At 39.1% G+C, this 26,935-nt stretch overlaps 1 protein-coding gene across 4 annotated transcripts in view; it reads left to right on the plus strand.

The window, feature by feature from the left end:
- Positions 1-23,718, plus strand: part of ASB3 (ankyrin repeat and SOCS box containing 3) — a 129,555-nt gene extending 105,837 nt beyond the window's left edge. For 2 of the 4 annotated variants that reach the window (XM_077813894.1, XM_077813893.1), the window contains 3 exons: positions 5,955-6,206; positions 9,425-9,558; positions 21,889-23,718. In XM_077813894.1, coding sequence (XP_077670020.1) covers positions 5,955-6,206; positions 9,425-9,558; positions 21,889-22,145 — 643 coding nt within the window. In that variant the 3' untranslated portion in view covers positions 22,146-23,718. Of the gene's footprint in view, positions 1-5,954; positions 6,207-9,424; positions 9,559-13,455; positions 17,280-21,888 lie in introns of those variants that run through there. The other 2 variants (XM_077813896.1, XM_077813897.1) reach the window with 2 other exon arrangements.
- Positions 23,719-26,935: the final 3,217 nt, after the last annotated feature.

The raw sequence follows: 26,935 nt of genomic DNA on the forward strand, positions 1-26,935 counted from the left end.
CTCCGTGACAAACAACATGTCCAGATGACTGTGTTTCCCACTGTCATTTATTATGACATATGCTAAGGAGTACTATTCAATATTTCCTGATAAATTTGATATCCTCCACCGGGTTAGGATCCCCAGTTCAATTCATACACTACATACCAACATTGCCAAATTCCCATGGGGGATTAGTAGTAGTTTTCCACTGGTAAATCCTTAAAGTTCTCCTTTGCTTCATTACCGCCACTTAGGGGTGTAACTGTTCACGTGTTTCCTTTTTTTGCTATTTTACATCGCGGAATCTGGGCAGGGTTTACAATAGTGACAATTGTGATTAGCAACAATGATTATTCCATTCCAGGCCAGGGAATCCTTGGTTTCCCCTTTGTAGGTCCACCTGTAATATGCATGTAACAATTTATACATTTTCCTTTTTAACCCCCATTCTGAGCCTTTTTATTTGCGTGTAATAAATCCATTTCCGTTCTCCATTTTTTGTTTTTTAATATCAGCAGGCTGGGCTTCAACTGGTCAAAGACTGGGTAAGGAACCCTTCATTTAGGAGCTGGGAATGGATGGTATTCTCCTGGAATGCGGTACATCACTTGATTCCCCCCGTTGGGCCAGACCGTGCTTTTCAGGCGGGTTATACCATGCACTAATCTTTGCTGCTATATGCATTAATTTTCCTTGTACAATATTCACCAAAATAACAGTAATAACAAGACAAGCAACACAAAACACACAACACAATCTTCATTGCGACAGTAGACCCATGGTGTTCTGGGTTGTTCTTCCACTGGTGCCAGCTTGCCCACAGTATCTGAAAAACAAAATAAACATTTCCCAGCCCCTTGGTGGGGACAGATTATTGCTTAAAAGTACCCCTTTCTTTTTACAATTATTTTTGCTGACTTCAGGAAAACAGAAGAATTACCTTAATACCTTTTTGTTTTATTTTATAGGCAGGCTAGGGTTTTACCCTTAAAGGGAAAGGGTGAATTATTCCACTGTTCATTTATGAAATTCATGAGGTTGTGTACCTCAGTTTCCCCTTTTGTACAACAGACCAGGTTTATTTATTATTTGCAGCTTCTTTGTGCTGCCATTTGTGGGCAGTTCTTTTCTTCCCCTATTAGCTAGGTGATTTGCATTTACACAGACACTGTCTGGCTTGCTTTTGGATTCAAAGCTATTAGCAGCTCAGAGGCTCTGTCTTAAAAGGGACACAATTAATTTCCACCAGCGTTTTGATTACTTTTCACTTTTAACTTCTGCTTTCAAAACACACAGCCATCTGCAAAAGAAAAAAAACAACCTAGTGTGGCTCCTTTTGGAACCCTAATAGGATTTTAATTATGGAGCATGTTTTGTTTGCATTCTACCCCTTCTACAATATACTCTGCACATATTTTGGGAAAATGCACACCCCCCTCCACTATTCAACTCTACATTATATTAGCCACATCAACTTTTACACCGGGGTAACTGCCTCCCGCGTGCTCACAGAGTTCTCATGCACCCCCACCAAAGCGACAGTCTGATCACCCAGAGCCACCCCAAGGCTCCGTGTTTCTAACATTGCTCCCTTATACATTTCACCCTTGCCTTTCCTTCAGAGGTACAGTGTTTTTTAATTTTTTGTTTTTCTTCTGCAGTTTTTGGCTGCTATTTATTACTAAAAAGATCCAGAATCTCTCCCCATTCTTCCAGTTCTGGCTGCCCTAGCTAGGAACACATTTTTTGGTTCTTATTTAAAAAGATATTATACCTTATAAAAACCATGGAAGTATCCAAAGGTTTAAATGCTAAATACCAAAGCCACATTACACTATCTGCCCATGTCTAGCACAAGAGTCTATCAGTGTTGCAACTTTGAATGAGAGATTGAAATGGAATTTTAGTATCATTGGGTTTTTTTAAATTTAAAAAATAAAACCAAACCAATTTATTTTAAACCTACAAACAGGATTTTATAAACCATGAGTGCTGGTTTAGGTCCTTAAAACGTTACGTAGTTATACAAAAAGATTCACACGCAAAAATTCTTTTTTGCTTAACGCCGCTTGCACTGCTTTTATTATGTTTTATATAACTCTTACATTCCATCTTGTACAACTTGAGACAGTCCAGTTAAGTTCCTTAACAGAAACACCTTACATTTTTTTTAGTGACTTTGATTAACTCGTCTAATAGTCCAATAATATAGATCAGAGTATCTGGCTGATTGCTGCCTGCAGCAGTCCTTTACAGACCATTTCTGTGGGAAAAGAGCCCATTTCCCCTTAGAATACCTGTAAAGGCTCCTGGAGACAAAAACAGAGTGGTGGTAGTAGCCACTTAACCCCCCTGGATAATTTGATTAACTACCAGGATTTTACCCAATGTGACTGTACTGAGTTACACATATATTTACCTTTACATAACAGGGTTTTATTTGTAAATTGAACATTTTTTTATAACACCACAATTGTTACTTTTTAACATTTTTACAACTCCCAATGATTTATTTTCCTTTAAGCTTCCCCCAAACTTTATAGTATTAATTTTTACAAAGCTACTTGCAACTATTCTTTCAATTATACTTTAAATAATTCACTTGTGGATTTAATTCGTTAAGGTGATATATTTTGCTTGTAACAACATAGCCACCCAGTACAATCTCTGCAACACAGCTGCCCTGCCCTGTGCTTCCTTTACCTTGGAGTTATTTAAAAAGGCGTAAAACATTTGTTTCTATGGTCACTCGTGGACTTTTTACTTATAATTTTTTAATGAAATGCAGCAGACTTCTGTCATGCTTTGTCCAAACAAACTTTTCACTAAGTATCTAAAGTACCGTCTATTAAAACTTCAGAAAACCAAAAGTGTGTGTGTGTGTGTGGGGGAAGGGCAGAAAGAGAGAGAGAGGGAGAGAAATGGGGGTCGGGGAACAAGAAGTTTGCTTTAAGGCGTCTACTTGACCCTTGAGGGTCAGGTTCTTTGACTTAAGACGATTAAAATCGTCCATAGATTTTCAGCTATTCTGACTGGCAGCACACTGTGATGATTTACCATGTTCTGTTCCTCAGCAATTTGCTGCAGAGTTTCCACTTTGCTTCTAAGATGGGTAACCTCCTCCCATAAACCTGACAGACTCTCACAGAGACCCTGTAACAAAACAGCCTTTTTCTTATCCTGGGAGCACCTGGATGCCAGGGCAGCTTCCACCCACCCCTGGATGGCTGGCCTATCCTGACAATCCCTGGAGGGAGCCACATAAGGACCCCCCCTACCCCACGATCTTCCCAACAGTTTATTAATAAACTCCTTAACCGGGGTTGCAGTAAAGGGCCCATTCAAGTTCGATTTACTCATTGAATCCATGGTGAGACTGGTGGTCAGGCACGACTCTCCCCTGGGATCCTGTTCGTGATGCCAGAGGTTAGAAGAAAAAGGAGCAGGTTGACTCAGAGGTGGATATGAGTACAGGTTTCTTTATTGTGGTATTTGTTCCCCTGGACGCAATTGTCCAGTAAGCCCTGGATTAGTTACAGCACACTCTTTTTATTTAAGTTAGTATGTAAACGCCTACATTCGCTACAACACCCTAAAACCCCTTATTAAGTAATAGAAATTCCCATACTATGATTATACCCACCCCATTGACTAATTACAGCATTATGCATATTATGCACACGTCTTTACCTTGAAAATACATTTCTTTGCAGTAATTTGTTGCTACAAATTCCCTTAATCTGCAGTTCTCAGGGGCAGGAGGAATGGGCCATGACCCAGGGCTCGCTTATGTAGCTGGGAAAGGAAGGGAGGAGGAGATAACACTTCTTTACCCAAAAGGTGTTCTTTAGATCCCCACATTTCTTATGCAGCTGCAACACTTACCAATTCTTAACAAGGAGAAGGGAGGGGAAAGGGATAACACTTTATCTATTAAGTGAAGGAATAGTGCATGCCTGTGCCTACTTCCTGATACCATGCCAGCAAACCAGCGGTTTTCCAGGTCTATTAGTTAACCCTAACATATCCCAACAGGGGGTGCACAACTGGTTGAAAAACCATACTAAGAATAATTATTAATGATTCACTGTCAAACTGGGAGGTCATAGCAAGTGGGATCCCATAGGAGTCTGTCTTGGGTCTGGTACTATTCAAAATTTTAATTAATGACTTGGATGATGGAGTGAAGAGTATGCCTATAAAATTTGAGGATCTCACCAAGCTCAGAGCTGTTGCTAGCACTTTGGAGGAGAGTATTAGAATTCAGAATGATCTTGATAAATTGGAGAATTGGTCTGAAATCAACGAGATGAAATTCAATAAAGACAAAGGCAAAGTACTGCACTTAGGAAGAAAAAAAATCAAATGCACAAATACAAAATAGGAAATAACTGGCTATGTGGCAGTACTGCATACTTTAATCAGCACTGGTGAGGCCTCAGCTGGAGTATTGTGTCCAGTTTTGGGCATCACACTTTAAGAAAGATATGCATAAATTGGAGAGATTCCAGGAGAGAACAGCTGAAGTGATAAAAAGGTTTAGAAAATATGACTTATGAGGAAAGACTGAAAGAATTGGGCATGTTTAGTCTAGAGAAGAGAAGGCTGGGGGTGGGGTGGGTCTGAAAGCAGTTTTCAAATATTTAAAAGTGGAAGCTGATCAGTTGATTATCTGATTATCTGACCAGCGAAGTATAGGAGAAGTAATTGCCCTAGTTTGCAGCATAAAAGATTCAGGGTAGATACTAAAAGAAACTGTCTAATTATAAGGATAGTTAAGCATTGGAACAGGTTACCTAAAGAGGTTGTGGAATCCCTGTCAATGAAGGATTTTAAAAACAGGCCAGACAAATACCTGCCAAGTATGGTCTAGTTCTACTTAATCCTTCCTCAGCACAGGGGATGGACTAGATGACCTCTCAAGGTCCCTTCCAGCATTATACTTCTATGATTCAGTGAATTTCAAGACATTTCCAGGATTCTCAGAAATGGGGAGCATTTTGATCCAAATGTTATGTACATTGTCTATAAAAATTAATACATTTAATATATTAAAGAGAAGTGTAATGAAGTGTGTATCCTGTCTTCTTATGACAGAGACATGAGAGACTGGGAAATGGGACAGTATTTCAATGCAGGCTTTCACTTCTAGGTTAGCAATTTAAGTGTGAATGAACAAGTGGTGACTGAATATGTGAAAATGTGAAATGAATTGTTAGTCTCAGTTCAGTACTTGTTTGGTGTTGGAGAGATGGACACCAGTAAACTGGTATTAATTATTAGTTTCAGTAGAGAGTCCAGGGATTGAGAGGAGAACAACCTTGCCACATCTAGGTGATCCATACAAAGCTGGTTTGAAGCATACTGGCAGAACATTATGAGTAGAGCCTTGCACTGATAAAAAAATTGTATCTGCATCCGATCTGTGGTCCGCAAACATGATCCACGGGTATCTGCAGGTTTGAGGGTTCTAGATATAAAATTTGGAACCACATCCATCCACAATCCACAAACATGGTCTGCCGATATCCACATCCATGGGATATAAAACGGATATCTGCAGATTTGCAGGTCTCTAAGTATGAGAAAGCTTGACCTGCTGCTGCCTTGGCTGCAGCTGTCCTTTGGATAATTAGAAGGCCTAATTTTCCAATGCTACACTGATCCAGCATCTTTCACAAACATTACTTAAACTAAAAATTATTGCTGGTATAATTTAATTCAGTTTCTTCTTTAAATAAATTTTCAGGAACAAAAATGCAAAAGTTTTAAAGTTAAATACTGATCTCTTTTGGGGAATAAAAATTACTTGAGTGACATTTTAAGGTGATGCTTTCTAGAAACAGTCACTGTTGCAATAGTCTAAAATGGTTTGTTACAAAAGGTTCTCTAGTCTGATTTCTGTAGTAACTTTAGCAGTGTATTTTCAGTATTATTTTAACAAATGTCTTGTTTTCTGTGTGATATTGTAGGTTTTATGGTTTAATTCCTATTCTTCTGAAGTATGGGATCCACTTACTCGAGATTAATTTAGGATACTGCCTGCATCACAAAAAGTTTTATTGGTTTCGGCACTTCTTGAAGGTGGGCTGCCCAATGCCTTCTGGGGAACGCTCACTGGAGTTTACAAAATATGCCGTTAAAGCGCAGGAACAGAACAAAGAATGGCTACCATATCTATTGTTGGCTGGATTTAATCCACTGAATTTGTTGTGCAGACTGTGGTAAGAAAGATAATACTGCCTTGTATTTTCGATGTTGTGTACTAAATACTGATCTCCGAATTCATGACTAACGTAGCTTAACAAATGCTTTCACTGAGCAGCACATCGTAACCAGTGCTTACAGTGTGTTCAGGTGACAATGGGTTTCAGACCCAGGAAGTAAAATATCTCATCAGCAAGCGAGATTGCTGAAGGGTAGGTGGCACATTTTAGTACCTCTGGGTGAAAACACCTTCTTATTTGCTGCTTTGCCCACTTGCCTACCTCCTGGGAAATAGCAGCCAATCAGAGCTGCTGCAGGAAACAGGCCGAGCGCTGCCCCCTTCTGTCAGGAGCCCACACTGTTTTCATAGGACAGCAGGGAGTGGGAAGAGACCAGTTGCACAAGGTGACTTTGCCCTCTCCTTCCTCTTGCCCCTCTGTGAGCTATTGGATGGCTCCTCTCCTCCCTCCCCCTTCTTTCCCCGCTTCCTCCCAGCAACACCCAGCCTGGTAAGAGGGAGAGGTGACCTTGCTGTACACCTGCCTGCCCAGTCTGGGAGAAGGGGATGGAGAACCCCAGGAGCTGCAGGAGGAACAGAGGTGAGGCTTGGGGGGGCAGGAGTAATGGGGACAGAACAGATGGGGGCACAAATGGTATGGGGACTGGAGGAGGCTAGATTGAGGGGGCAGGATTGATTTGGGGATTGTAGGGCAGAATTAATTCGCTAGGAGCACAGGCAGATGTAGAGGTGATGACAGACCCCTCCACATTTTTCAGATCACTTTAAGCACTGATCATAATTCAGTTATCTAACTCAGGATCATGACTGAGAGAGATTTCAAATGTCTTGAGTGAAAAGTTCACACAGAAGGCCAGGGTTCAATGTTAAGAAACTTTTCCCTTTATCTGGGAAGAGAGCCAAAGCAAGGCTTGAAAGCTTTATTTACTCCAGGGAATAGGGTCTCTGCATTTTTCACTGAACAGGCTTTTTTCCCTATCAGTTCCCTCCTCCTGGGAACATGGTGTGCTACCCACCCCAAATCAAATGAAGTACGTAAATGCAATAAAACAATGGCATAAGAAAAATCTCAGATAATTCTGGGTCAAATGGGAATTTAAACAGTGTGGGAGGGGGAATCCCTCTAGCATTAAATTCAGTGGCAGGGGGAGAAGGAAGTGGGTAAAATTGCAGATTGTCATTGTCACTTGATTTTTTGCCTTAGTACCATAAATTTTATGTTGTTTTATACAAAGTGTGGATTAATACATTTCAGATAAAAATAACTGGATTGACTGCTTTTACGTTTAATTAGGCATTATAGAAATTATTGTAGTATTTAAAGGGGTCAATATATTTATATTTTATTCTGATTATTTTTTCCTTTTTTCCATGTTGTCATGCAGAGTTGAAACTTTGACTCTGCACTTCCATATGTATGCCTTGTAACAAAATAATTTGAAACTATACAAACACGTGAAATAGAAATAATGGATTAGACAGAGTCCACTGATTTGGCATATTCACAAAACTTTGCATATCCTGTTAGGAATTCCATTTACTTGTAATCTTTAATTTGTATAGAAGGAGCTGAATTTTAGTGTCCGCTCAGTTTTAAACATTGATCTGTTTTCAATTTTGTGATATTATAGTTGAACTTGTCATACTGCTTACAATGTTAACTTCATCATTAGACTGATTTTCTTGATTTAGTGAAATTTTATATTCATTGATTTTATACTCAGCAGTTAAAGCAACATATTTTAAGCCTGACATGATGAATGTTATTTGTGATTACACTGTACTTACAAATAAAGAGCAGTGTATGATTACAAGAGTAAAGACTATAAAAGCCCTAATTTTTTGTGACTCTTCTTGTCCATTTGTATTGTATGTAACAATTTTTAAAATTGTCAGCTAAACTACAAGTACTTTTATACACATTTCTTGACTTAACTTGTTTAAAAACATTCTTGTTAAAATAACTGCCTGTTACTGTGTGATCTACAGATTTGATATATTTTTGCAACTTTAAATGCAATGCTAGTTTTTTTTCCTCCTGGAAAATACTGGCAGAGTAATAGAAAGTAAATGCCATCTGTGCATATGGTTGACTAACTGTCACTGGCTTAGGGTTGTACAGCTGTACAATATAATGGTCAGTGTACTACAGTAACAGTAAATTTTAGTGGGAGTACCAAAAGTGGTAAGCAAACTCCCCATGGCATTAAAGAAAGCAGTGCAATCAGATTCATAACTCCTGTGCCGTGTTCAGATAACTGCATGAAAATGACTCTGTTGGTCACACCTGAACTAAATTAATGCTGAAAAATGAAATAATAGAAAAAATAGAACAGGCAAGGAAGTTTTTTATTATTAATTTTAATCACCCAGTACATTTGTGTGTTTCACAGCATTTTATGTTTTATACTATTGGTTGAGTCAGATGAAAATGGAAGAATACATATATAGCATAGAAATTATTATGTGAAAGTGCATGTATTATATTTAGTACATTTCAAATACCTTTTTTAAAAAATAACTTCTTTAGACTTCCTGTGTAACCCATTTATCCTGTGAAGGCTATTGTTTACCATTTTTTACACATTTTCTTGGAGAAATCAGATATAAATCACCCTAAAATCAGTTTTCAGAGTAGCAGCCGTGTTAGTCTGTATCTGCAAAAAGAAAAGGAGTACTTGTGGCACCTTAGAGACTAACACATTTAAATTTAGAGGCTAAAATCAGTGTGTGCATAAAACTCAAATCTTTTTTTTTTTTATTCCTTAGGTTTTGGTTTGATTATTTTTTAAATTAAAATAAGCCATTAAACATTTTTTCCATATGTGATGGAAAGACTAGGCATTAATGTGAGACATTCATTCACCCTGGTGGTGAGAGACCTTATAAAAACCTAGGTAGAGATGGAATAAGCAATTATTACAGAGAAAAATACAGCCTATTACTAGGCAAATACATTTTAGGAATGCATACTTTCTCTTATAGCTTAATTCTAAAAGTAATGGAGGAAGATATAATTGCTTTAGTAAAGTGTTATGCTGTCAAAGTTATTTTAGAATTCCCTTTGATGTTTTGTTATGCTTAGGATGTAGATTTCCAGAAACTTGTTACAAAAACATAAATCTTTCAATATGTTTCCTCCTCTCCCCCAAGATTATCTTTAAGGTAGTGTGTACAACAGTTGAAAAAGTTATACGGTAATTTTTTATTGTGTAGGATTTATTCTGTGAATGATGACGTCCTTAATTTCACTCTGGAATTCACTAACTGGAAAAGGCTTCCTCCAGCTGTAGAACAAAATCTCTCTGACTACAAAGAAACCTCCACCTGGATTCCACATAACCATTTTGGTAAGTAAAACAATCAATCAGCTAATTTCTGCACATACCAATTTCCAGAATTTAAGAGGGAAATAGCTCTTTGGAACAATATGTGAAGACTGCAGAATGTAAAATTAAATTGGATAGAAATTGTGTTTTTATACCTGGGGAAACCAGTAGTTGTCCTAAACTAAGATCATATTTGAATTAATAAAATAAACAGTATAGTCAGTGAAATACATAATGTGTTTCAAATTGATACTTTTAGTCAGGATTATCCTCTCCATGTAATTTCTGGTATACAGATTAAATAAAAAGTTGTCTAAGGTAAATACGGTTTCAAGTGCCCTTAAACATGAAAAGGCAGCAGGATGGCATCATAACACACATGTATGAAACGCAATTCAGAGAGCCTGTTGTTGGGAAAGATTTTGAGGACTGTAAACTAGTTAACCTTGATCTTATTAAGTAACCTGTACAGGTCAGTTGGCTTGACAATTGGTATGGAAAAGTCTTAGTAGCTAGTTCAAGAGATTAGGTAGGTATGTCCTTTGGAGGGTGGGTGTAAAATATATTGTAAAGGCATCAAGTATAAGTTAATAGTGGAACTTACTAAAATGATTTGTTCTGCCTCTTAGAAGATTTAAGGGGAGATGATGGATATTACTTGATTACTTTTTCTAGACAATGTTCCCTTAACTTTGCTTATTGAATTTGATTTATACACTCAATACAAAAACGCCTACCCATTCATCTAAGCACTTTTGACAGTAATTAAAAATACAAACCATATAAATATTCTAATAAATACCTAGAAATCCAGCAGCCTCTCTTCCCTCCTATAATTAAAATATAGTCAACCAAAAATGAATAAATATATTTCCACAAATACTATCTCTCGCCACACACACCCTTCCCAAAAGCCAGTCAGAACAAATGGGCTGTGCAGGACTGAGCTATCTGAAAAATTATGCAATACTCTTTCCTATTGATTCATTGTAAAACGAATTCCTTTTTAAAGCGGTGCTATAATGTCTACAAAGGATTGTTTTTATGTTTATTTTATAAGACTTTCCTTGGAGTAGTGTATTTAATACTAATCAGCATATCTTATTGGAGTGGGAGAAGGCTTTGCATAAAGAAATGTACTTGATCAAAGTTTTTCTGTGTTCTCTTAGTTATTAGTGAATATATTCATATTGTAATAAAGGCTGATTTCTTTGCAGTCTATTTCTTCCTCCTGCTTAATCCTTCGGTGGAGTTTTAATTCTGTGTTTTGTTTAGAACATCAGTCTGTTATAGAAATTAATGTGATGTCCTAAATTTAGCATTAGGACTTCACTGCAGGATCAGCTAGGAGAAAGACAGGTTATTACTCATAATTACCAAGCATACTAAGAAAAATGTGAAAAAAACATGAAATGGTTTCTTATATATTTTAAGTTTTCCTAGTATGAAAAAGTATGAGAATGATTATACATTTAGCAGACTTAAATGTGTTCCATTTAGGAGCTAGAATATGGGGGCAGTTAGTAACTCCTAAATTTTTGGTAGTCTTCCTTGATGGTCTTAGTCAAATTGTAGAAGGTAGAAGCAGACCATCCTCAGACAGTGATTTCCCAGGGCCAGAATGCTTGCATAATCAAGCCTAGTGAGAAAAGTCAGAGACAGAGAGAGAGATCATCCTAGGCACCTCACAATTTTTTTTATTTGTTTTTTTACTTCTCAGTCAGCTCTAGTCAGAAAAAGAAAAGGAGTCCTTGTGGCACCTTAGAGACTAACCAACACGGTATGCATCTGATGAAGTGAGCTGTAGCTCACGAAAGCTCATGCTCAAATAAATTGGTTAGTCTCTAAGGTGCCACAAGGACTCCTTTTCTTTTTGCGAATACAGACTAACACGGCTGTTACTCTGAAATCTAGTCAGAAAGAGAGGAAAAGCAGGCATGCTGAGGTACATCCTGCACGTATGTGGCATATTACACTGGACATTTGAATGTTAGTAGGTCTTGAATGGTACTAAGAATCCCAAAAGATTTAATATCCGAAATTAAAAATGAAGTATTTGTGCTAAATATAAAAGAACCTGTCATTACAGTTCAGTTCTGATATGTTTGTTTCAAACACTCCAAACTGAGAACATTAATCACTGTAGGTGAAATTCACCCCAGTGCAGAGGATTAGTACAGGTCTATGTAGAACTTAACTTCTACGTCAGGCCTATTTTGATACTTTAGTGGATCTCTATGAGTATGTCTACGCTGCAATTAAAAACCCATGACTGGCATGTGCCAGCTGACTTGGGCTAAGGGGTTTGGGCTAAGGGGCTGTTTAATTGCACTGTAGACCTATGGGTTCAGGCTGGAGCCCAGGCTCTAGGACCCTCCCACCATGCAGGGTCCTACAGCCCGAGGCTCCAGCCTGAGCCCAAACACATACACTGCAGTTAAACAGTCCCTTAGCCCAAGTCAGCTGGCATGGGCCAGCACAGATGTCTAACTGCAATATATACTCTGTATCAGTGGTTCTCAAACTTTTGTACTGGTTCTCAAACTTTCACTTAGCAAACCTCTGAGTGCGCCCCCGCCAAATTAAAAACACTTCTAAAATATATTTAACACGATTATAAATGCTGGAGGCACAGCGGGGTTTGGGGTGGAGGCTGACAGCTTGCTACCCCCTGAGGGGTCCCAACCCTTAGTTTGAGAACACCTGCCCTATATGGTGTACAGGCAGCATTTGTACTCTTAGGGTATGTCTACATTGCAATGTAAGCCCAGGGTTAGTAGAACTTGAGTTAGCAGACCCTGGGTTTGTTAACTGAGGGCTTGAGCATCTACACTTATTTGTAACCTCAGGATAGGAATTGTTGGACCGTGGGTCTCAACGTGGGGCTCCAGCATCTATGCTGTATTATGTGGGCCCAAGTCCAACTACCCATATCCCAGACTTTCTAATGCCCTCCCAATAATATGGCCATTCTAGCCCTTTGTTCATGGTGCAGCATAGAAAACCCTGACTGTGTGCCATACTTGACTGTTCAGAGGGAAAAAAAAAGTCAGCTTGTGGGATTGTGGAATATTTCTGGTGGACTCCTAGAGCACGAGTCCAGCGGAGCTGCATCTACCCTGCAAAACGATAGGACTTGAACCCTGTGTCCTAGCTTGACTCAGGCTCGGACCCTCTTCCCTATGCGGTCCTAGGATCTGAGCTGTGTGAACGGAAGGAGGATTAGGCTTGAGCCTGTGTTTGCAGCTTGGGTTTACACTGCAGTGTAGACATACCTTTAGGTCTTGTCTACACTACACAATTTTGACAACAAAAGGCAGCTTTTTCTCAACAAAACAGTGGAGGTATACACACTACAGTGCTACTTTTGCCTACAAAACTCTCTCTTGTTTTGGCAAGAAAATAAAACCACCTCAACCAGACGCATAGAACTTTTTGCAGCAGAGTTTTATCGACAGACTTGGAATATGCATGCCATCTCTCACCCCAGTGCAGTTAGGGAATCCCATTTCTGCAAAGCCGTCCACTATTTCACACACATTGCCAAGAGTCACAGTCTTTTGTAGTAGGATGCAATTAATAGCTCTGCACACTTACGTTAACGCAGCCCCAATGGTCGACTTCCTGACTCTAAACCAATACCTGACTGATTGGTAGCAGTCTGGAGTTGCCACATGCTTCCACACTGAGAGGGCTGCTCTCATTTTGGTGTCCTTGCACCTTGGGACTAGGGCAAGTTTCCAAAGGAAGGTGGCTTTCCGCATCTGAAAGTTCTGCAGCCACTGTTCATCATCCCAGACCTGTATAATGATGTGATCCCACCACTCAGTGCTTGTTTCCTGAGCCTAAAAGCGATGGTCCACTTGTTTAGCTGCTCTGTCAATGCCAAAAGTAATCTGATGTCGTTTCTTTCCATAGCATACAGCAGGTCAGGCAACTCAGATACCTGGTCAGATTGGAAGCTCATGATATACTGCATGACCACCCGTGATGTGTTAATGACAGTTACTACAACAGTAGAGAGCGGTGCAGGATCCATCTTTTCACACAGAGAGGGCGGGCGCACAGTAAATGGGGGCCAATGAAAAATGCTGCAAAATGCAGTCGAAAGCCCACAGAATGCTGGGACAGAAAGAACTGCATCATGGGACATTGAGCCTGCACCCATGATGCGCTGCGATCCACTCCGCCGTCGCACAAGTTCTAGCTGCAGAAGGTGGCAAGTAGCACAGTGGGATGGCTACCCACAGTGCACTGCTCTCACTATTGATACTAGAGCACCAGCTGTGGACATGCTCTGCCGAGACGAGGAGCGTAGTGTGAACATGCAATAGCAATGTTGTTATAGCGCTTTTTGATCATCGACATAACTTTTGTTGACAAAACTCTGTAGTATAGACAAGGGCTTAGTGTCTGCATAAGGAAAACTGAAAGTGTAAAATGAAACCAAGATTGTAATGTGATAATAGCAAAATATAAGGTGCTTTAGTGATTGTTTTTCTTTAAGTGGACAGCTGAGGAAAAAAGAAAAGATCATAGAATATCAGGGTTGGAAGAGACCTCAGGAAGTCATCTAGTCCAACCCCCTGCTCAAAGCAGGACCAATCCCCAACTAAATCATCCCAGCCAGGGCTTTGTCAAGCCTGACCTTAAAAACCTCAAAGGAAGGAGATTCCACCACCTCCCTAGGTAATGCATTCCAGTGTTTCACCACCCTCCTAGTGAAAAAGTTTTTCCTAATATCCAACCTAACCTCCCCCACTGCAACTTGAGACCATTACTCCTCGTTCTGTCATCTGCTACCACTGAGAACAGTCTAGATCTATCCTCTTTGGAACCCCCTTTCAGGTAGTTGGAAGCAGCTATCAAATCCCCCCTCATTCCTCTCTTCCTCAGACTAAACAATCCCAGTTCCCTCAGCCTCTCCTCATAAGTCATGTGTTCCAATCCCCTAATAATTTTTGTTGCCCTCCGCTGGACACTTTCCAATTTTTTTTACATCCTTCTTGTAGTGTGGGGCGCAAAACTGGACACAGTACTCCAGATGAGGCCTCACCAATGTCAAAGAGAGGGAAACGATCACCTCCCTCCATCTGCTGGCAACACCCCTACTTATATAGCCCAAAATGCCATTGGCCTTCTTGGCAACAAGAGCACACTGTTGACTCATATCCAGCTTTTCATCCACTGTAACCCCTAGGTCCTTTTCTGCAGAACTGCTGCCGAGCCATTCAGTCCCTAGTCTGTAGCAGTGCATGGGATTCTTCTGTCCTAAGTGCAGGACTCTGCACTTACCCTTGTTGAACCTCATCAGATTTCTTTTGGCCCAATCCTCTAATTTGTCTAGGGCCCTCTGTATCCTATCCCTACCACCAGCATATCTACCTCTCCTCCCAGTTTAGTGTCATCTGCAGACTTGCTGAGGGTGCAGTCCACGCCATCCTCCAGATCGTTAATGAAGATATTGAACAAAATCGGCTCCAGGACTGACCCTTGGGGCACTCCGCTTGATACGGGCTGCCAACTAGACATGGAGCCATTGATCACTATCCGTTGAGCCCGATGAGCCAGCTTTCTATCAACCTTATAGTCCATTCATCCAGCCCATACTTCTTTAACTTGCTGGTACAGGTTAGTTCTGGATTCATGGAATTCCTGTATTCTTTTTCCATCTCTTCATCCCTCAGTCTTCCAAACCTCAGATTTCCCTCTAATAGTTGTGAGAACTGTGCTTATTATCAGTCAGAAAGTGGGACAAGCAGCCTCCTCAGAATTTATTGCCACTGCTTTCAGAAGTAACAGTTTTCAAAAAATGACTGATAAAGGGTTAGTTTCTTTCTTCTTTTTTTTTTTTTTTGGTCCCATCATCATGAGGGCTAAAAGGAACGCTCATCCCTTTTAGAAAATACCATGTTACTGCATTCTATATTTTGTGCTGTTTCAGATGGGACTGTTTGTTGGGACAGAACACTTCGTGTGCAGCAGCAAAGTTGGCTCAGTGTGGTATGAGGGTGAAAGGTGACATAATAACTTTTTTTAAAAAAGTGGAACTTTTTTCGTTGAAGATGCTACATTTCAGAAAGTTTTACCTTAAAAGAATATTGATTTATTAAAGCTATTAAACTGCTCTCCACTGTCCCTGCAAGAAGTTCATCTTATTTTTGACTTGAGGCTTTCAAATGAAAAAGAGGGAGTAATGAAATGAAATGGAACTTGTCTCTTTATAGTCAATGTGACTTTTGAACTGTGCTGTGCTTTAAGTTGGTGGAAGATCATGGAAAATTTCAATATAATTGGCAACCTTTTTTGCTTTTGTAGTTGAAAGGTCTGTTTTTGTGTCTGGTGTTTGTGAGGCAATCTTCAACATGTATCTATAGTATTAAGTATAAAACTATACTAGTAGTAGCATTCTCCAAGAAATAGAAGTATGCTTCATGCCAAAGTAAAAGTGGCATTTTACAACCTATGTACAGACTGTGGAACATATAAACATGATGACTGAAATAAATTAAATTGAAAGCACCCAAGGCAAACATCACATTGTATAACCATTAAGTATTGTATACTTGTCCGAATATATGAGTAAATGAATTGCTGAGAATGAAAGGAATAAAGATAAATAGAGTAGAACTTCAGAGTTAGAAACACCAGAGTTACAAACTGACCAGTCAACCACACACCTCATTTGGAACCGGTAGTACTCAATCACGCAGCAGAGACCAAAAAAAGAAAATACTGTACAGTACACTACTGTGTTAAACATAAACTACTTAAAAAAAAGGGGAAGTTAAAAAAAAAGATTTGACAAGATAAGGAAACTGTTTTTGTGCTTGTTTCATTTAAATTAAGATGGTTAAAAGCAGCATTTTTCTTCTGCATAGTAAAGCTGCAAAGTGGTATTAAGTCAATGTTCAGCTGTAAACGTTTGAAAGAACAACCATAATGTTTTGTTCAGTTACAAACATTTCAGAGTTATGAACAACCTCCATTCCTGAGATATTCGTAACTCCGAGGTTCTACTGTACTCTCTAGTACATTCTACTGTAGTCTATAGTAAATTATTTATAGTACATTACTATAGATAGGATATGGAGTTTGTATTGGGAAAACTATTGTCTCTTGGGTTAAAAACATGATCCTAAGTATTAGAGTGCTGTGGATGATCTTTCTCAATGGAGATTGATCCCAAAGATTTTTCTTATGTGCTAAAATCCCCATTTTTGTGTTTTGTTCTGTCCCATTGAAATATGTACTATTATCCTATACTTCTGCTAAGTATTCTGTATTGTACTCAGAGGGTTATAGGACCTTGTGTTTGCCAGTTGTAGAATTCCAGAATTAATACTGCTGTTTACAAAGGAAGGAGGCGATTGCACATCTCTAGTAAATACTTAGTATTAAAAGTTTCAAGAATTTTGAGATGTACATGTGTATTTAATGGTCAAAGTATTCAGTGATACATTACAAAGTACATTAACCCATAGGATAAACAGTCCCTTAGTTACGCTGAGATTGATCCTCAGCTGCTAATCTGTCAGGTTAAGAATCATAGAACCAAAATCCACGACAAATGTGTTATTCTCAACAATAGAACCAAAATGATCCTGCTGAAATTGGGATCCTATTGAAATGGCATATATCTTTTCCAAAAAATAAAAAAGAAAGAAATTGAACTCAAATAACATACAATTAATAACAGTAGTCTGACTTTAAGATAGTATGCAAATAAAAGAGAAATTAATCACCAGTAACTGTATTTATTTATTGTGTGTGTGTACATACATAAATAAAATATAGTATATAGCTGCTTGCAAATCAACATTCTTGGCTTATACACACCTACTGTTGTGAGCTTTGAAACATCTAAAAGAGCAGTGCTCATTGGGGCCACACATGTATTGCCATCCCCAGGCATTCAAAAGCAATAAGCCTGACTCCCCAAAACTCATGAGATTGTCTTAAAACTCCCAAGATTAAAATAATACATTTTATTTCATTTTATTTGTTTTGTGCCTTTTGAGTCTTTAGGGTTCACATTTTCAAGGTTTGCTCCACAAATATGAGAGCTAGAAACTTTTTTTTAGTTGGTTAGTTGAGATTTTCATGTAATCATATTACTTCAGGAGCTGGGACTTCAAGAAGAACACCAAATATTCTGAGACTTGTGATAAAGTTGCAGAGCTGGCGGCATTGCAAATGCCCCTTTTCAGATACAAACAAAGAGAAGCTAAAAAAGGAACCTTGGCATGCCTCCATCCACAGCTGTTTCTACTAAATTAAAAAAAATTATTGGGTGAGGTAGATGGATCTGCAGATGCAATGTACCTGAAAAGCAGATACCAGCAAAATAACTTTTCTTTCTCCTTTGCTAATTGTTATGCAGATTCTCAATCACAGGGGATATAGGAAACCAAAACCCAATATTAACCACCCAAGAAGGAGGGCAGAGGAGGCCTAATTTAAACAATGATTGCAGAACTGCCCTCTGAAGGGAGCATTTTAAGAGAGTAATGCCTGACTGGCAATTCATGTGGTAGTTTTACAAATTTTGGTCCTAGGCACAGTAAGCATGCCATTGAAGCTGTAACTAGGCTTACTGGAGTGAGGTATCTGACCCTAAAGAATACTAGCTAGATCATAACAGACCTGCATATATAGCCTAATTCATGTAAAAAGTCATTGAATAAAACTAAGATTCCTTGTAAGATAAGGGTGAAATGAGAGCGGTTGGTGCAATGGTGCCCCATTCAATCGTCTCAGTTGCTAAATAGTCTTGCTCAAATTGTTTGGAGGCACTAGTATGCCAGTGGTCTGCTAAACTGTGATGGGGAGGGCTCACACATCATAAAAGTGTAGATCTGTAGAGGGCATTCTGAAGGAGAATCAGTTGCTAAGCCTGTCGCTTCATCTTTAACTCACAGCATACTCTTCAATTTTGCTAAAATCTGCTGGTTTCTTCATATCTGCTGCAATATCTAAGAAACAAGAGCCTAACTCTGAATTTCTTTGCTTGTATTGGTTTTATGTCAGACCTTTGGTATAGCTTTTGTGTGCATTGATAAATAATATATAAACCTGGTCTTGCATTGAGCCAGTTTGACAGTTGTTGCCATACCAACATTTCTCCACCAATGCTGTAATCTGCACTGTGGGGCCAGCCTACTCCATGGGCGATCAAGTGAAATATGACACTGAACAGTAGTAGTGCTGTTGGGTGACCTCCAACAGCTATTCCTCTGTGGCCTCTTGTTTCCTGACTGACTCTCTCTTCTCCTGGAGAATAGAATTGATGTCCATTCCTTTCTGAGGGTATGTCTACACTGCAGCTGGGAGCATACTTCCCAGGGTGGGCAGACAGACACACACTAGGTCTGCTTGAGATAGTGTGCTAAAAATATCTCTGTGGCCATGGTGGTATGGGTGGCGGCTTGTCTTAGCCACCTGAGTACATAACCTGGGGGGTCGGGCAGGTATGTATAATATGGTCATCCCTCTGCCCTGAGGAGGAGGAAAAGAACACACAGCTTCTCTGTCCACATAAGATAGAGAATGGGGAAAGGAAAAGAACTTCCCCAACCCATTTTGTGGGAAAGGCCAAAGAGGATTGTCGCCATCAATAAGGCTTGACAAATATACTCTTACTCCTATTAACCTGAGAGAAAAGGCAATAAAGAAATGGCAGGGGACAGAGAGAAAACAACTTTAAAGTTAAGACATTGTTCTAGCTATTCATGTTACTGTCTTTTATTATATTTCCTTGACAAAAAGGGGACCTCAAAGGCAGGAGATTCCACTTTAAACCCTTGGGGAGGCAACAGATTGTGGCCTGAGAGGAAAGGGACTCTGAGGTGACAGTAGCCCAGGAGTAGGGAACATAGATACAAGTTGGTTTTTTTCCAGTTAGAGCACAGATAAACCTGAACTCTTGTATTTTATAAAAGTTTGTGTTGCTCTGTCACACTCCTGCTCTTGAGATAAAGGTCAGCCAATTACTTATGGAAACCACGTAGCCACACACCACCCATTGGGAGAGCGAGGGAAGGAGCGTGAAGATACAGTGATCGTCAGTTGCTAAATAGACCAACAGAAGAACGAAATACCATCTTTTAATAATGAAAAGGTTAAGTTAAACTCTGATCAGAAATCGTTTTTTCCAGGGTCAGCTAGTATAACGTAATGTCTGCACTTGGATAATTGCTAATTTAATTGACCTTCATTCTTCTCTCCATGTCCTGCCCCTCTGTGTTAGCTCACTCGATAGATGGAAGATGTCCTCTTTTAATCTTGATTCCTTTTATCTTATTCCTTCCCGCTCCCGCCCCCACCCCATCTCATTTAAACTCCTACCATGTTCCCTTGATCCGGACTCTCTTTTCCTAACATTTGAATTCTGACACCTTTCACTAACTCCATTGCTTCTCCTCTTCCTTTCTGCCACTGAGCACTGTTGGCAAAAAATCTGGCATGCTGATTCTTTTTATGCTTTTAAATCTGCCGTAAATTCCATTCAAACTGTGCTCTTTGTTCTGTAAGCAAGTCCCAATGCCATTCTGGAGACTTGGCATTTAAGGTTTAATGAAGCCTTCCATTTTAAACCACGTTTGGCCCTTTTTACTACACCCAAATTTGTCAATCTACCTAACGTTTTTGAGGTTTTATGTTATGCCAGGACAAACATTTTCTAGAGTGTCTGAGGCAAATCTGAGAGACTGGGGAGTCCAAAAAATGACACAATCTCACTTTATGGATATATTTCTAATCTATTTATTTCATTTTTGCTCATCATAACTCAAAAATGGGTTGGTCTAGATACTGCAGCTCTGGTTTAAACCTTGGTTTAAATTGGTAAATTACCGTAGCAGCAGAATTATTGTAGATGATTATACCACTTTGCACTGCCAGATTGGCGGTAAAGAGGCCAGGGTAAAAATGAGAATCAGACCCTTAAGTGTTTATAAAAGTCATGAATTTTTATAAGATTGTGACCAAGACATTGTTAGTGAGAAATGTGAGTTTAAAACAAATTTTTCTATAATATAAGAAGGGGAAGATGAGAGAGAAGGAGATGAAAGGAGAGAATTATATTATGGAAGACCCAACACAGTTAAGTCTCACTGTCTCCTTTCTCTTATATAATCAGACATATTTTTGTTCTCTTCTGGTGTCTGTCTAAAACAAAAATTGAGCTTGTACCAGGCCATGATATTCCTTAATATACGGGAGTGTCTATAGGAACAGTGCTGCTTATTCACCTTTTAGCAGATTGGTCATTCTTAATTAATCAGATCTTATAGCAACATTGTAGGTAAAACAAAATCTTAATGTATTATATGAAGGCTTAAAGCTGCATTCCAACATCTGTATTATTTATTTATTTGGTGTATGCAATCCGGTCAAGCCAAGCCGCAGCATTCTTGTAAACAATGTTCAAGGCGCAAAGACCTCCAGGATGTTGAGTCATTTTGCAGTCTCCAAAAATATGTGTCATGGTTTGTGGTTGCCCACACTGACATAATGGACTGTCTGTAAAACGCCACCAAAATTCCACTGCTGCATCTGTATTAAATAGTAACAACATATTGCAATGTATTTTCTCTGCATTAGTACACCACTTGACTCTTGGGCTGCAATTTGATGAGACACAAGCCAGGAGTATATAGAGATATATAGATATTCATATGAGCTATATTGTATCTATATGTGTGTGTGTGTGTGTGTGTGAGAAAGAGAGTTTGCACACAGATGGTTTATAATTTCTAATTTCACAATAAAACATATTAGCCAACACAACAGGTTAAGACAACTCGTAGGTATGTTGTACAAAAATGTAATTGTGAATCTCGGTTCATTAAAGAAGAAGCTGACTAGTAATAGCCTGAACAATGATAAAAAAAGATGGCAATCATACTATCATGAACCAACAACTTTTGTCATCAATATTGACTCTTTTCTCCCCACAGGAAATTAGTGTTTCCGTTGTTGACTTTCCATCATCTCGATTTTATTTTGTCACTCCCTGTGTGTACCGTGACATCTGCTAATCTCTGTCCAAGCAACTGGTGGTTTAGGAAAGTTGAGTGGAACTTTTTAGTAGAGTGTGAAATAGTTTGTTTTCATATATATCAAGATGAAGATATTTTTATCCAGCTGATACAGGGACATTCTAACATGCTGGTTTTAAAACTGCTAGGCTTCTTCAGACATTAGAACTCTGATTAATCATCTGGCCAGTGGTTTATTTAATGTTCTTTTATCAAAGGAGAGCTGCCTAAGAGAAGCAAAAATATAAGCACATAGTTTAATCTCTTAGTTCTTTTCCTCAGTTTGATTTTTGTTTCTTTCATTTTACAGCCTTTATCCCTTCCTTGGCTCACCTTTGTCGTCTTGAGATCCGGTCCATTTTAAAAAGTGAACACCTACGATCTGACCAGTTTATCCGTAAATTACCATTGCCCACTTGTCTACAGGACTATCTGCTGTATTTAGATATATTGAGAATAAATGGCATTCCAGAACATTCCAGAATTCAGGGTGAATTGGATGAAGGAACATTTTGCCCAACTCATTCCAGTTCAGAAGACACCAAGAAGGGAAGCATGTGGTGCTGATGCTTGATATTCCAACTGCCTGAGTCTGGACCCAAATGTTGCAGACTTTATGAATGTCAATTAGCAGACTCCACAGGAGAGCTACTGTATTTGCTACTCTAGTAAAGGGTTTTTTCACATTGCAGTTTACCTTTTAATTAGAAGTATGTTGCAAGTTATGATGTTCTCAACTACATGGAAAGCTTTAAAAAAAATCTGTTCTAGTCCCTTCGTTTGTATTCTTTCTTTCAAAAGAAAATTCCTTCCTCTTATGTGGTAAAATCAACCTGTTAAGTGAACATAGTTTCTAGATAGCTATCCCTGTCAGTCACTAAATTAATGTGAAAAATCCTATTACAAATACTATACATGCCAAACAAAATGTTTTAAAGTCAAAAATTACAAATTATATGAGTATTCTGTACTTACATGTTGAGAAATGGTCTAGGTGAGCCAGACATCTGAGATCACTGAATGTCCAAAAGGAAAGTGCTTGTTGAGGTAGGTCTGATCCTTTCTGTTTTAATTTGTACGAATTAATTAATCTATAATTAGTTGCTTCTATTCTGCCTTCCATGAAAATGTCTTAGGATATTCATTTTTCCATAAAACTATACATAGTATTTTATTTGCAAAACAAGAATACTTCCTCCAACCCAACTTTAAAGACATGAAAATGAAATTTTTGGTACTTCAGAGATGCAGATCAGGTTTATGCACATACTCGACAGAAGAAAAAAGCAATATTCAGATTAGTGTTTGAACAGCACATACTACAGTGGTATTTGGAATGATGTTATAGTAGAATTGAAATGCTGCAATAATCCCAAATGTCATGTTCAGATTCATGGACTATTTATTCTAGTTTCTTAGAAATTAGAGTACAAAAGGAATTCAGGTTCACTATGAGTGTGGTGATTTGTCCTCTTACCAGTAATTACTCTAAAACATATTTTGGAGTTTCTTACTAATTCTTTTATCAGGAGATTAAGCACCTACCTGTTCAGTGATCCCATATCTGCTGGTTGCAAAGAGGAGTTTAATCTGCTGAATGTATTTATTTTTTCTTTAATTACATAGCATTGACAATCTCTGTTCTGATTGGTAATGACTTGAGTTCTGGCCCTGTTTGGGATATTTCTGGAGATGGAATGTCTGTTCTTGCTGGCTATCCTCACTTCTACTTTTCTGTTAGCAAAGTGCCAACTATGTCACATATCTAGAGCTGACCATGGTCAGGAATGCAAACAATGGTGGATATTGTAGCTTAAATTAAAAAAAAAAATACTGCTGGGTTGGAAAAGTTAGCCAGCCTTCATAAATGGAAATGCAAACTATACACATGAGTGAGAACAGTCAATTCAAGTTCCTTCTTGCCTTCAAAAGATCTTGTTACCTTAGGCACCTTTATTTCCACGAGGTTTGTAGCTAGAGGAATTTGGTAACGCTGTGTAGAGATGTGCCTGTGTACTGTGCTGTACCAGAGTGCATATGTTCATTCTTAGGATACAATGCTAACGTTGTAATAATTCGTATCAACTATATTTTCCATGTGTTATCAAACCGTTTGTCTCATTTAATAAACAATTTAAGAAGAAAATTTCCATGTTGGAGTTCTTACCAGATTTCAACATGCTTGCCTTTGGGTCAGTCTCATCTAGTCTCCCCGCAATTGTAATTTTTGTAGGCGTGGTTCTCAAATGTTCATAGTGTGCACCAATGTTCCTTCTAATTTTTTCCATCCAGATGCGGAATGAATTTTGTTATGTGCACCAGTATCAAGGTAATGTGCAAATGTGCATCACCAGTAGAAACCTAGATATAATATATATATTTTAAAAGTTACCATAGGGATAATTACTCCAGCCAGGACAGGTTAGACATTCATAGATTCATAGATTCTAAGGTCAGAAGGGACCATTATGATCATCTAGTCCGACCTCCTGCACAACGCAGGCCACAGAATCTCACCCACCCACTCCTGAACTCACTACTCAAAGAATTAAATTTAAGCATAAGAGAGAAATAAAATTATTAAATGCATCAACCAGTCAAAAAACCAAAATAACAACACTTTGAAAGAATAAAATTACAGAGAATATATGTGCATTGCAGGAAGTACCAAGAAGTAACAACAACAGCAACAAAAGTATGTGTTGGGAGGTGAATGTGAAAGAGACGGTGTGTGTGTGTGAGAGAGATAGAAACTTTGTGTGTGTGAGGGATAGAGACTCTTGTTTGTGTCAAAATAGAGACAGTGTGTGTGTATGTGTGTGAGACACAGAGACAGTGTGTTTGTGTGTGTATGTGTGAGAGAGGGACAGACTCTGTGTGTGTGTATGTGTGTGAGAGAGAGAGACAAAGAGTGTGTGTGTGTGTGAGAGAGAGAGAGATACAGAGACAGGGTGTATGTGCTGGCTGCTGGGGAAGCCTATGAGAGACTGTGCACTGTCTCTCTAAGGAACCCACCGGGAAGCTCAGAACTCAGCAGCTGAGCTCTCCTGCTCCTAAGCCCTGTCCCCTCTGCCCTGCTCTGCGGCGACAGGGTACATGGGCAGGGGGGAGGGGAGCACCCTGACATCAGTGCCCCTTCCCCCCACACCCCGCTCTGTACAGCCAGCATGAGGGTCCCAGGAGCAGCTGGCCAGGGGCTCCAAGGCAGAGGGCAGGAGCAACGCAGCTACAGAGCAGTAGGGGAAGAGGCACCTGAACACATGCCGCTGTGCGCCACTCTGCTAATCAAGTGCATGGCACTTGATTCACTCCTGGGCAGCCGCACGACCACGCAGCTTAGAGGGAACACAGGTGTGCACCACATCTTAATAGAAACAGGTTCCTGGATCACGTCCATTCCCTTTCACAATTGTGCAGCCCATTTTCTGCTCCTGTAAGTGATCACATAAGGGCCAGTGGCAACTAAAGCAATTGTTTATATGGAAAAGTAATAATAAAGTATTATGTATTTTTAGCTGTCTTTCAATGAAATTTAGCAGCTGGAAATAGGAGGTGATTGCCAGCCAGCTCAATCTCATTGTGGATCCCGATAGTTGCTCCACAGACCACCATGGACCAAAGACCACAGCTGGAGAACCTAATCTTCAGAAACTCATCATCTTTGGTTTTAAACTCAAAGCGTTGTTAAATGTGAAAGAGCAGGTAATTAAAAACAGAAGAGGCCAAATGTATCCTTCAAATGTCAAAATGACTGTGTTTTTAGTAATGTAGACTGCAAGTGTGTCTTTCATAAAATGGTAAAACAGTGTAACACAAATGCATTATTGTACAGATCTCACCAGTCAAAACTTTCTGTCTCCTTGCTTGTATTTCATGTATGCCCCTAATAGGTGAAGTGGAACAGGTGGTAATTGCAATTGGAACAATGAGATTCATGAATAATCTGTGTTTGTCTCTCTTATTAGTTAAAGGTTATCATAACGTTTTACTCACTGGTTTACCATTTGGATGATAAAGCCCATCATGAGTCAGTAAAAAAATGCTAATTTTCACTCTTCTTCTGACAAGACAAAGTATGTGGAGAAGAAGGTATATGTGGTGACCTTATAGGCCAATTATTTCAGAACTATAAATAATATGAAATTCTGAGGTTAATATGCATATTTGATCAAATAATGTGAACGTTACTCTTGAACTAATTCAGAAGATCACTCTGGCAAAAGAATAAATAGAGGTTAGTTTGTTAATAGTATTTTCCCTCCCAAAGTGCTTACAGAGCTAAATCTCAGGATTTGAGCTGCCCCTCCCCCCTCAAGTCCAATTGTTACCTTACATTTCTAATTGGGCTGACTCCTGTCTCCCCTTCCGTTTCTGTTAGCATGTAAAATAGAAAAAATGCATTTGCCAAGGCCAAAGTCTGGTAGATTCTGAATTTCAAGACCCTGAATCCAAAGAAACTGTCTCATGATACCTTGTCACTGCTGAGCATTTTAAAATATGAGCACTTATGATGTTCCCATACATTTCTTCAGCTGGATTACCTGCATCCTTGGAATCCATGACAGGTAATGTCTTAGACTGGTTCATCAAGGGTGAGCATGTCATGTGCTATGTTCCAGAAATATGGAATGGTATATGGAGTGGCATGTACATTGAAACTATCTTCATGAAGTGTGCCATGGTGCTATCATTTGGATTACTCTGAAACCAGAAACTCTCAAGACTTGGGCCCTTAGCCTCCATATATGCAGCTGCCTGGTGGAAGACATTGCAAATATAAATGTCACCTATCAGGCACAATATAAGAGATCCACAAAGAAGAAATGAAGTCAAGAATTACTACAGATGCATATCTCTGGTTTCCTACTAATGGCTTCTCTATCCATTTCATTGATCTGTTAGACCTCCCAGTAAGCACCCAGAGGCAATAATAAATGTTGTCAATGGCAAAGTGACACTACCATCAGTCAGTGTGGATGATGTACTTACAATTGGAATTGCCAAATGGAAGAATCTGAATGTAGCTGGCCCCACAGGGTTCTGTAATGCAATACCAAGGAGAGCAGAGACACTGACAATAACAACAAGAAAAAGCATATATAGGTTGATCCAGCAAAGGTATTTGACTCTAACCTTATCTATTCAAGAGTGATAGGCCTACAAACAAGTTCATGAGAGGTTGATGACAAGCATATTTGATCATATTTATTGGCTCCTGTACGAACTTCAATGTTCAATGACTGGTGACATGAAGATTGCCAAGGCTAAGGCTAACCTAAAAAAGCAGCTGCAGACAGAGTTGTCAACTAGACATATTTCACAAGAAGTCACCTGTACAGTCACTGACAGTTCAACAG

The sequence above is a fragment of the Eretmochelys imbricata genome, chromosome 3, assembly GCF_965152235.1.
Source record: "Eretmochelys imbricata isolate rEreImb1 chromosome 3, rEreImb1.hap1, whole genome shotgun sequence".
Taxonomy (NCBI): domain Eukaryota; kingdom Metazoa; phylum Chordata; order Testudines; family Cheloniidae; genus Eretmochelys; species Eretmochelys imbricata.